The following is a 12,538-nucleotide window of genomic DNA, read 5'->3' as shown; positions in this document are numbered from 1 at the left end:
CAGAAATTGGAATCACTTCGCCTCAGATTTTTGCGAGTGTCTCACGGGCAGCCCTGCTCCCGAATGAGTAACTACGTTCGCCTGGGTTGCGAGAAGGGCACCTCCGTGATGTATATTACGGAAAAGTGCGGTCGCAGCGGGTTGATAGCATTTGTGCGTAATTGCGGATCGTGGGGGACGAGCGCGGTGACGATGGAGGAGATGTACTGCGAAATGGATCGGTGCAAGGTGACGAGGGGAGGTAGATGATATGATTGATAAATATGCTTGGCACGAAGGATCCGTGGGAATAGATACAGTACAGTAGTCTCTCGGGAATTGGAACCTGCGATAAAGGGAACTTGCGATAAACGGAACCGACATCGGCCCACCGAGCTGGGAGAAGGCAAATTTTAATGAAAAAATAACTTCGGTTCCGCTCTTGATTAGCGGAACACACACAACGCTTCATTATAGCCTCTGCAGCTGCATTGTAGGTGCAATTCCCCTTTAAAATATAAAAAGTTCGTTTCCTTCTCTACTGTTCTGAACGAATAAATAGTTTCTTTTACTCAGAACAGTAGTTCTGAACGGATAAATAGCAGAAAAATGTATTTAGGCCAATGAAAGCAGCAAATGCATCTCCATTCCGAATCCCAACTCCCCGCCGACCAACACAGCCACCATGGGCCACACACTTACCGTCCAACTGAAGAAAAATCGTCGAGGAAAGGGGCCGACGTTTGGAGAAAGGCGAAAAAGTACTCAGCAGGCACTGGGGCTTTGGGCGAAAATTAATTTCAAGCTGACCAAGGCTCCGAGTAAAGCCGCACTGTCACGCCTTTTCGCACAGTCTGCTTTTCTGCGCAAAAATAATCCCGGTCACATTGCAAAGAAAAGGCGCAACAAGCTGGGGAAAAATCATGCCCTGGAGGATGCACTGTTTAACTGGGTTTGCGAGCAGCATGCACACCGCATCAACATTAATGGCTACATGATTCGCTATAAAGCTCTAAAATCCAGACATTAGCCAATGAAAAATTCCAGGTGAACAACGAATTAATCTCAAGTTCTCTGAGAGGTGGTTGGATAATTTTAAGAACAGATGGAACCTCCGAGGTTTTAAATCCCATGGAGAGTCCGTTGATGCAGATGTGAATGCCCTCAGTCGCAAACTTCAAAAACTGAGGGAAATTGTGGCACATTATGCCAAAAAGACGTCTTTTAATGCCGATGAGTGCGGATTATTTTTTTCTATGGCTCCGGATAAGACGATTGCCACAAAACCGCTACCAGGGCGTAAAAAAGCAAAAGAAAGAATCACCTTCATGCCATGTGCAATCGCTGATGGCAGCGAAAAGTTTGAGTTGATGGTCAAAGGACACGCCTGGAAACCTCACGTCTTTAAAAAGAAAGCTGGAGCTGAGCTGGGCTTTGAACCACGCGAAAAAGGAAGCATGGATGACAAGCACTCTGTTTTTATGACTGGCTTCGTCGTTTTCACTCATATTTTTTGCATTTCGCCAGGACGCAAGGTGCTACTGCTGATTGACAATTGTAGTGCTCATGGAACTGCTGAGACGTTGCTATAGATGCCCAATCTTCGCATAGTTTACCTTCCGCCCAACTGTACATCGAAGGTACAGCCCATGGATGCAGGAGTAATTGCATCACTAAAGCTTCTCTACGAAAAACTACATATGGACAGAGCTTTAGACAAACTCGAGGTGGACGTCAAGAAGATTTTCGAAGTTGATATTTTAACGGCTATGAGGTGGTTTAAGCGTGCGTGGAATGACCTTCCTCGCGAACTCATCCACAATTGTTGGAAGCACACTGGTCTTCTGTTTAGCCCACAGAATGCGAACGTGGAAGAAAATGAATTGGCAATGGCCGCAGAGCTCGAGCATCAAGTTTCTGGTTTAGTGACGCCGGCTCAGCGCATGAGCATTGACGAGATTCTGAACCCTCATGGAGAAAATGATTGCTTGCAGGCTATGACGGACGAGAAAATGGTTACTTATATTTTATCTTGGATAGTATCTGATGAAGAGAGCCCTGAAAACTCTGATGACGAGACAAATGGCGGTGGACTCTCTGGAGCTAAAAAGCAGCTTCAGGCTCTTGCTCTACAAAGAGAATTGCAGATTGTGCTGGGGCGGACTCTGCATTATTGAGTTCGGTAAGGAAGCTGCAGACATTCGTCCGACTGGAAGCGAGTCGCTCTGCGAAGCAGACGACTCTGGATATGTTTTTCCAATAAAAATATGAGACAATTGAATGATTGGCCAGAAACGCATGGTGTGACAACTTTTGATAAGCGGAACTGCCCGATAAGCGGAACCAGATCCTTTTCACCACTTGGTTCGGTTTATCGAGAGACTACTGTATATGAATCGGAAATCGACAATTGCATCACATACAGTGGGAGTCCATGCGAGTAGAAAGCGAGTAGAAAGCAAACACTTGGCTAACTCTTCTGGGGCACATAGGTGTCTCATTTGCAGTGCATTTGTAGTGCACCCGCAGTGCACCGTAGTACGCAGTAGGGTCGTAGTGCCACTGTGGGTCACTCGTAGTATCATCAGTACGGATTCCACGTACGGGGAGCACAGTGCCCATGCCGCACCCCACACGTACTACGGAGATCCTCCGGAGCCACTGCACTGTACGTACTGCGGTCGCATTGCGTTATGTTTACTAGGGTCCTGCGAGCTCAGCTACAACCAACAGTCTTGCATCCTCGTCATCCGCGGTAACGAGGGTCTTTCGAGAGGTACTTATATCGCGCGCTACGCGTGGCTGTATCTCATACCTAAAAGAAATAAAAAAAAATATATATATATATATAGAATAAAAATAAATAAATCAGATTGCGCTTCGATAGCGGGGACTCCCCGCGAACCGAAAACAGCAACGCCGAGCGGCTCAGTGAGCCCGCCACATCCGGAGCTACCGTTCCTCTTACATATCGCAGTCCCTCCCACTGCTCCGCACTCCACCTCTCCGTACTTACCTCTCGCCCCGCCGCGATCCCGCACTAACCCGCCCGTTCCGAAGATACCCTCCGCCACCGCTGACACACCGCGCCTACTATCGCAGCTCTCCGCTCCGCACAACACCTCCCAAACATCTCTGAACTCCATCCTGCACACGCTTGCCACCGACTTGCTCGCCCCCACCGCCCGCATGCAGAATCGCTCTCTGTCCCGTCTGTCGTCCAGCCTCGCCCGCCGATGAAGTGGCTCTTCCTCTCAGCGACCCCAACTACTTCGACAACGACGGCCTGTGGTGCTGTAGGCACCGCCACTAGCATCGATCGAACCCCCCCGCCACCCTGAAAACAGCAACGCCATGCAGCCCGAAACACCAGCCCGTACCTTCCATGTTGCGTTTCACAGTCCCACAGTCCCACAGTCCCTCCCGCATTTGTCCCCTCGGCTTCTACATCAAAAAGGTAAGCTCTTGTGACCGTCAACATCCCTCACCCAGCTCGCCGACAAACTTGGCATCTCCTTAACTGCTTCCATCTTCTTTGATATTACGAGGCGTATCTCCACGGGAGCTCTTCATATGAAAGGGTTTGTTTGTTATTCAGCTTCTGATTTGGTGTCTGCAACACCATGGATTCACGTCTTTCTGACAGCATCGATTGAATTCCTTTTTAGTCTCTCACCGCGCTACCGATCAGAAACTCCAGTATATTGGACTTGGCGAATTCCAAACTTTTCCTCATTCCGCTTCTACAGGTAAGACGTTTCAGTCCATTGCCATCTTTTTACCGCTTCGCTCCTTCACGTTTCTAATATTGCCATCACCGCAACCTTGTTTCTGTTCCCATTGCTCTATGCCCATTGGAATTAGCAGGCCAGCGCCACCACGGTATCACAGTCCGCAGCCGGTGGTCATGGCAAACCCACGGATGTGGCGGTAACAATGTGTCGCTTTGCCACGGCTGGCGAGTCTTCATGAATTGCTCGGTTGCGCTTTGGGCCTCCCCATGGAATGACGAACTACAGAAATGGGTCCTTCAGGGTTCGTCGGAAGCGAGATCACAGACCTGTGTCCAATGCTAACTTTAACTTTCGTTTATGAGTCTCTGTTTCTGCAAATGATTCCACAACGTGTTGGCCCCGATGTGCACTGGCACCTCCGTGATTTTGCAGTTGATTCATTCTGCTTTTTGTAAGGGGGCAAATCGGCACAGTCGGCTGCGGCAACGATGAGACAGGAGTGTGCACGCATGACCTACTGCCCTGTATTGCCCGGACGTCCACTTGTGCGACCGCTGTGAATACGTTTGCACTTTCCGCCTCCGCTGTGTATGTGTCTCTGTATAACAGGGGCGGGGCGGAGGCGTACGCGTTGTAAAGGTGTGGGTTTCGGCTTGGCAACGCAAATGAGGGGGGCGCGAGCGGGGTGCGGCAGCGGGCGGGGAAGGTGTGGCTGCCAAGCGACGCGGCGTAGCGCTGCGTGGCGAAAGGAGCGGGGGCGGGAGGTCCGGGCGGCGGAAGTGGGTACAGGGGTAGAGAGACGATCTGGAACGGGAGCGGTGGGCGGGGGGAGGGGGAGCAAGGTGGAGGCGAGGGGCTGCAGGTGCAGAGGGAGCGGCAGGGCGGTCAGTGGCGAGGCGTCGACTAGAGCGGAAGCGTGGCGTGGACGGGAGCGGAAGCGAGGCAGCGCCATGTATCCGCCAATGCGGCGATTCCAAGGCCTCACGCCCCGCCCCCCGCACTGGGCTCCATACGGCGGCGCCACGTCGGCTTCTCCGCCTTCTCCCCGCACCCGAAAGGCAGAATTGGGGAATTCGCGAGTGCAGATAAGGAGAAAAAGAGAAGGAACATGGGCAGCCCGAACAGAGGGCGGAGAAAGCTGGGAGAATGAAAGCAGACCACGAGCGCAATGCGAAAATCACAAAACGGGTAAGGGAGAAGGCAATGCCGCAAAAGAATTGTCCAGGGCGGCCCCTGGTGCCGGTTCCAGCACCAGCATTAAACAGCGACTGCAGCGGCTCTCTCGAATTGACAGTTGGCATGTAAGTAGCTGGCACCATAGCCCGTTCTCTGGAGACACTTGGCGGCGTAATAGTGGCATGTGTAACCACTACACGTGTAGCGGAGGGAACTCCCAGTATGACACTTGTCCACACTTAAATGGCCTCAGCAGCCACTTGGCGTCTGATAATTGGTCCAACCAGAGAACTAGATGTCAGTTCCGATAGGCATCGGTGGCACATCATTTGGAGCGAATATCGCGTAGATTATGCACATCATACGTTCGTCGAGCAACTATCTTGTGGATAGTGTAAAGATATCAGATCTTCAACATAAAGCTATCCATGTCATATCACAGAGCCATCGGGGGCACATCACAAGTATATCCGAAAAGCATCGAGGGGGTTAATTAACAGTGCTATCGAGGGCACATCGAACAAGCATCGAACGGATATCGAAAAACGTCACTGGGGCTATGGTACTTGTTGGATTCCTGAGGGCGACAAATGGTGGACTTGTTTTGTCGCGCCCCTAAATGACCACACAATTCCCAAATCGCCCCTCAAAAAACTTCCTGTGCAAAGTCGCCCCAAAAGCACATGAAGTCGCGCTCCTACTTCCCGCCGCGCTTATTTCGCCACTGCATTTGTTGAACTGGCCTCCCGTCGCCTCCCATCGCCCGTTCTTTTTGGATACCATTTCGAGGCGAAGCACTACCCGCCCTAACCAGCAGCATTACTTGAACAACAGTGTCATGGATCGCCGAAAGATGCCATCAGACACCCGTCAGGCCATTTGACACATCGGCACAGTTGAATGCGACGTGACCACCATTTTTGACATATTCTGCAAGCCGGACGGCGACCACAATTCCGCTCCATACAGCGCAACTACCGATGCCTCGCCCTACTTGTGCATCCGGACCGCGTCCGACACATCGACCAACGTGCGGGAGCGCGCTACATGCAGGTTGTTTCAAAGGCATTGGAGCAGGCTGAATATGCGGCTCGATATGCGGCAATGACCGGCGTTCCGTCGGTGTTCCACGACGCATTAATACCGGGGACAGCATGTTTCTCACGCAATCCTTCACCGCAGAAGATATTCGTCAACAACGAAGACATGTGGAAGCGGGAAAGACATGGAGCGGCGGAAGCGACCCGTCCGTCTTTCGCTGCTTCATACGATGCCACAAAAGCTCGGGAGGAAGAGCGTCAGCGTCAAGAGAGCCAGACCCAAAGGTAGCGCGAGGAAATGAGAAGAGCCTAGCAAAAAATGCGGCAAGGGAAAAGGAAAACTGATCTGCGAGGGAAACGCCGCAAACCGATGGGACTCATGGAAACGACTCGTGGACTCATAACACTTCAAAGTGTTCTGAGTTCTCTCCTCTCGGCGATCGGCACGTGCAAGTGCTGAGGAAGCAAGGTGTCCCGTGTAGTATAATGACTGGCGCGAGCGCGCGGAGGTCATCGGACGGCCGTATACGGTATACACGTGAGCGGCTGTCCCCACGTGTAGCGAGCGCGCGCGCATGCCGAGCGGTCGTAATCTGGCGTACGTGTACAGTAGTGCACGTGTCGTCCGAGCGGTAGTCTACGCGTGTTACGTGTGCGCGTTAGCACACGTGTCTTCCGTGCGATAGTCTGTAAGCAACACGCGTGTACAGTAGTGCACACGTGTAGTAGCAGCGTCCGTGCGGTAGTAGCAATTATGGCGCTAGTTTTTTAATTGTGTACAGTACCCGGCACGCACTAGGCGACAGGTACTGTACTACTGTACTGGGACAGGTGTCCGAGGTGTCCCTCTGCGGGGTTAAGACCTGGCACCCGTCCCCACCAGTAAACGGGGGCAAGCTCGCCCCCGTCCCTTTTGAGCCTACGTACGTCCGTTTTCGGTTGTCCGTCGCGCGCGCTGGCTTCTAACCCGTTACCGGTCGCTCCCGTTCACGCACCACGGGGCGACTGCGCGTAACCGGCCAGTGAGCCACTCCCTTTTCGCGAGCTCGTCCGATCGGTTCAATTGGCGCATCGCGTCCGCGCCGCGTGCTCCCTCGCTAAAGCCTCCGCCTCTCACCCAACCCAGGGCGGAGAGGGGTTATCCCACATTTGGTACTCTTGTGGAGGAGATAACTCTAAAGGTTGAGCCGCACGCGTAGTCGCTTGATCGCGTGCAGAACTGTACGGACGGAAAAGGTTGAGCAATCACCGCGTCGATCGCGAAGCGTATTCGACGATGAACCGACCAGAAGAAGGGGGGACTCCGCCTCCGGGCGTCTGAGCATCCGCAGTGGCAGTGGCGCACCGCGCCCCGAGGTGGAAAACCCGGAAGCCCTGCGGCGACCACCACTGCGACCGGGCCGCACGCGAGCGTCCGCATCGGATGTTACTCCGGCCGTGTCGGCAGGCACCGAGAATCGCGTCCAATGGATGGTCGACGCAATTCAGCCGCGCATCCAGGCCTGGGTCGAGAAGTTCCTCGCTACGGAACTCCCCCAGGTAGCGCGCATATGCCTCGACCGAACGGTGCCCGCGCTCGTGGACGCGCACGTACGCAGCGCGATACCACCGCTTTTGGACAAACTTCTACCCGCTCAAGTCCAATGCGAGGTGGTGACCGCGCTCACCACTGTGGATGAAGAATCCCCGTCCGGTACGGCTCTAAAGGGAGCGATCAGCTCCGCCGTGGCCAATCGTCTGGCCACGACCTTCGCCGGAGCAGGAGTCGACGCACGCGAGCAGCGCGACTCAGCCGCTCCGGATCCTACGCTAACGCACGCTGAACCGATCGGCGCCGCACCCGGGATCGGTACAATGGCCCCTCACCCGGAGGGTAAGACCATTTACCTCCCACCAATTTATGGTGCTACAGGAGGGCCCACAGAAAATGGCTCTCCCGTACTCGCCGATACGGCTGGCCCCCGCGGGACAGAAAACCGCCTGGGGCGCTTCGCGACAGAAAAGCGACAACCGTATCGGTCGAGCAGAAGAAGGGCACCCGGCGCTCAAGGCTACACCTCGGAGGGTACAGAAAACCCCTCCGAGGAAGAAGACACAAGACGTCGGCACAGGGCGACGCGCAAGAACCGCGACGGACGCTACGCGCGATACCGCGATGCCGGAGGGGTCGGTTACCCCTCCAATGATAACCGCGAAGGACGCTACACGCGATACGGCGATGCCGGAGGAGGTGGATACCCCTCCGATGACGAGGACACCGAGTCGGACGGATCTCGCAGAAGCGACCGCAGAGGCCGCAATGCGCGCGACCGACGTCGGATCCGGCGAGAAGACTCCGATCCGGAGGGCTACAGTAGCCCCGGCGGAGAAGGAGACCGCCATCGCAGGGGCAGAGACCGCCGGTCTGCTCCGAGGCGGGATCCGAAACGGTTGCCGGTGATCAGGCCGCTGAACGACCTGTTCACCAAGGCCGTCGACTACCGCACGTATAGGCTGGAAAATCGCAGCGCGCGCTACGACGCGAGTACCGCGCGGCGAGTTAACCGATATCGGAAGAAGTTGGACGTCTAGCTGAAAACCCACACATTCGGTGGTCAAGATCCAATCGCGGTGCTAGGATTCCTCGCGCGCTTCAAGATGGCCTGCGACCACAATGGGGTCAGCGAAGGCGCGGCCGTATGGTGTTTCTAGTTCTATGTGACTGGGCAGGCTCACGCCTTGCTCCAGTCGAGGCTACACGGGAATACCATGGCGGTCGATGCCGAGCAGCGCGATATGCTCGAAACCTACGCGGAAGTTGTTAACTTTTTATTGCGCACGTACGCGACTGACGAAGTTATTTCCGAAGCGGTCGGTGATGTCACCTTCTTTCGTCAGAGCTCTAATATGACGGAGGAGGTGTACAGTAACCAGTTGTGGGACAAGGCGTTGCGCTGCGGAACCGTATTCTCGGACAGGCGCTTGAAGTCCCTTTTCGTTGAGGGACTTCTGCCAGCGACGTGCGCGCAGGTGCGGAATTATCTCGCGACGCATCCGGGCGTGGACTACCAAGCGGTGGCACGCTACGCGCAAGCGATAGGCGAGACTCACCGCTCGTCTCGAAGACAGACGACCTCGCTCGCGTCGCCTCAAGCACCGTCTGATTCGGTGAGAAGATTCACGCACAACGCGCGGACAAGGCCCGTGCTGTCGGTCGAGTCCCTGTCTGAACTCCCGACAGCGCGCGGAACCGAAACGGAGGAGATACTGGCGGTGACGGACCAGTCGGCGACGCCGAGCTCGCTTAGCTCGCCGCCGACTAGCTACCATCCGTCACCTGCCTCGTCCCCGGCGGACGCGCCGATGGCGCCCGCCCAACACGGTGACGCGCGCGCACATCCGTACGGAAGGCCATTACAGAACCAGCGGGTCCGGTTCTTCAACCAAGAATTACCTGGACCCCCGCCGTGTCGGTTCTGTCTGGACCTGACCCACCGACAGGAGCAATGTCCTGTGGTGGCGGATAGCGCGCTGCGTTCGAAGCTTTTGCAGACCCGCGAGGCCAATTATCAAAAGCTTCGGATCTGTCAAGGTCTTCGCCCGGGTTCGCCGTTCGAGCGCCAACCGCCGACCGCGTGGCGAAATTCGCGTGCGCAGGCTCCCACGGGCATCAACGTGGTCGAGCCGCGCGAGGCAGTCCAATCGGAAGAACCCGCGCTACTGCTGACGGACGAGGGGCCCGAGGACCTTGGGTTGACGGGGGAAGCCGGGGAGGACGCGTAGAGGCGTCGACGATCCTCCCCCTGCCAAGCCTCAATAAACAAGGCACCTCGTCGACCGCTTCGGTACGCGCGCCATCGCAGAGCCGAACGGACGGAGCGGCAATTTGCTTCTTCAAGAAGCAAAATTATAAGGTCACCGCAACGGTCGGACAACGACGCGCGATGATGCGCGCCATCACACCGGTTCTAGATTTGGGCGCCGGCCCGAATCCAATCCACCTACGCTGTGTGGCAGAACCGTGGCGCGCTGCCATCCAGTCCGCGCGGAGCCCGCCGCTCATCGACGCTTCGAATAGGTCGATGAAGGCCCTCGGCGAGCTCAAACTGTACGTCCGGATTGGTGAGTTCATCGCGCGCGTACCGTTCTTGGTCGTCATCAACCTCGCGGTGGACTGTATCCTCGGAACCACGTTCCTGGATCGCCACGTGAAGGCGATCCTGCCACCGCAGAGGAAGGTTCTGTTCCATCATGCGCCGTCCGTAGCGCTGACGGGAGTCACACCCTCGAGGCACGACCGCAAGATGGCCTCGAGGGGACCGTTGCAGCAGCTCCCGCAGGATGAAAATTCGGCCGACCGGAAGCGCGCGCAGTTCCCGACGAACGTACCGTCACGGAAAATTCGCGTGGTCAAGGGGGTCACGATAATCCCGATGACCCAAGCGATGGTACCCGTCGCAACACCGGTTGGGGGCCTTTGCTTCGTGCAAAACCACCCCAAAACGGCGCATAAGAATTTATGCCTGATGGCCCAGGGGGTCATGGACCTCTTCCCGGGCGAGCCGTTCACGGTGCTTGTTAGCAACTTCGGAAGCCGCGCGGCCCACGTCCCCAAGCATACCGTTGTTGGTCTCGCGTTGCCATCCTCCACACACATCCTGACACTTGGCGTGCCGGTCCCCGGAGAGGCCGACGCTAAGGAAGGGGGAGGGAACAAAAATAATTCCTCGACCGTTACGGAGGAACAGGCGCTACGCGAACAACCAGTTACGGACGATAGCAGAAGACAATCCTCCACCGCTACGGAAGGATACGCGCGTCGCAAAGATTCCGCTACAGACGAAGGCAGGAGTAATTCCTCACCCGCGGGGAAATGTGCGCGACGAGAAGGACCCGTTACGGACGATGGCAGAATTAAATCCACCACCGTTACGGGAGGAGGCGCGCGACGCGAAGAACCGGAAACGGACGACGCCCACAGTGGGAATCCCGCTAACGCGGATGAGCGGACCGATACGGACGCAGAGAAGACCCGCTCGTGGGAAGAAGACGTCCATATTGGTGCAGAAGACAGTACCGTCCGGTAGGAAATTATGGACATGCTGTCCGAGTTCAAGGACATGTGGCCCGGCCACTTGGGTAAGATCGATGCTACGAAGCATCGCATCGAGCTGAAGCCCGGTGCGAAGCCGATCTACCAAGCACCCTACCGAGCCGGACCCATCGCGCGCGAGAAGGAGAAGAAGGAAATCGACCGCATGCTGCGCGCGGGAGTCATCGAACCGACATCGGCCGAGTGGGCGAGCCCCGTGGTCCTCGTCCCTAAAAAGGACGGGACCATGCGGTTCTGCGTGGACTATTGCAAGCTAAACGCCGTTACGGTTCGCGACTTCTACCCACTACCGCGCATGGACGAATGTATCGACTCGCTCGGCGATGCCACTGTCTTTACCACGCTAGACTGTAATAGCGGGTATTGGCAGGTGGAGATCGCCGAGGAGGACCGCGATAAAACAACGTTCGCGTCGCATTCGGGCCTCTACCGCTTTCTACGCATGCCGTTCGGTCTCAAAAACGCGCCCGCGACATTTCAACGAGCGGTCGACATCATCCTGTCCCGCGTGAAATGGGAGACCGCGTTGGTCTACCTCGATGACGTCATTGTCTACTCGCGAACCGTTACGGAACATATGGCACACGTGCGCGAGGTACTACGGCTTCTATATACCGCGGGCGTGTCGCTAAAATTGGCGAAGTGCGCGTTTTTCGACACCTCCGTAACCTATTTCGGGCACGTCATTCGTCCGGGACGGTTGGAGGTGGAGCGACGCAACGTCATCGCGATCGAGCGCGCGCGCGCGCCTACGAACCAAACGGAACTGCGATCCTTTCTCGGGATGTGCAACGTGTACCGACGGTTTGTGCAAGGATTCGCGAAGATCGCCGCGCCGCTGAATAAGAAGACCGGCATGAATCAGCCCTACGAGTTCGAGATCTTAACCGATGCGGAATACGCGGCGTTTGAGGAATTGAAGCGGCGCCTCGTGTCGCCGCCAATCCTCGCGCTGCCCCGCTACGGACGGAAATATACGCTGGACACCGACGCGTGCGGACACGAAGTGGGTTGCGCCTTTCTACAGGAGAAACCCGATGGAGGTACTCGACCGATCGGATATTGGAGCCGTGCGTTGACCGACGCGGAGCGCAATTATACGACTACCGAAAAGGAATGCTTGGCCGTAGTGTGGAGTATCCTCACCCTACGGCCGTACCTATACGGAAGCGCGTTCAACCTCCGCACAGATCACGAGGCCCTACGCTGGGTCCTCAATTTAGGGGACAGTTCCGGTCGGCTCGCTCGCTGGCGCCTGCGCTTGGCGGAGTACGACTACGAGGTACAGTACCGCCCAGGCGTCAAGCACCAACTCGCGGACGGCGTATCGCGCTTACGTACCGATGGAGGAGACACCGAACCGGTCGATGATGAGGTCCCGTGCTTCGCGGTCCACTACGATGAGGGCAGCGAGGCCCTCCTGGACAATGTGCACTGGGACCCGCCGCAAGACCGTCCGGACGGTTGTCACGCGCTCGCGATAACTCCCGAGGAACGCGACGCTGCGTCCATCTCGG

At 56.2% G+C, this 12,538-nt stretch overlaps 1 protein-coding gene across 1 annotated transcript; it reads right to left on the bottom strand.

Annotated features, from left to right (window-relative positions):
* Positions 1-4,031: 4,031 nt before the first annotated feature.
* CHC_T00007758001 (hypothetical protein) lies at positions 4,032-5,014 on the bottom strand. The gene is made up of 2 exons (XM_005711463.1): positions 4,706-5,014; positions 4,032-4,292 (listed from the first exon to the last, which is right to left on the bottom strand). Exons 1-2 carry the CDS (start codon positions 5,012-5,014, stop codon positions 4,032-4,034), a joined length of 570 nt encoding a protein of 189 aa, XP_005711520.1.
* Positions 5,015-12,538: the final 7,524 nt, after the last annotated feature.

This window comes from Chondrus crispus, genomic scaffold (assembly GCF_000350225.1).
Source record: "Chondrus crispus Stackhouse genomic scaffold, scaffold_83, whole genome shotgun sequence".
Taxonomy (NCBI): Eukaryota; Rhodophyta; class Florideophyceae; order Gigartinales; family Gigartinaceae; genus Chondrus; species Chondrus crispus.
This window is presented reverse-complemented; position numbering and strand designations above follow the sequence as displayed.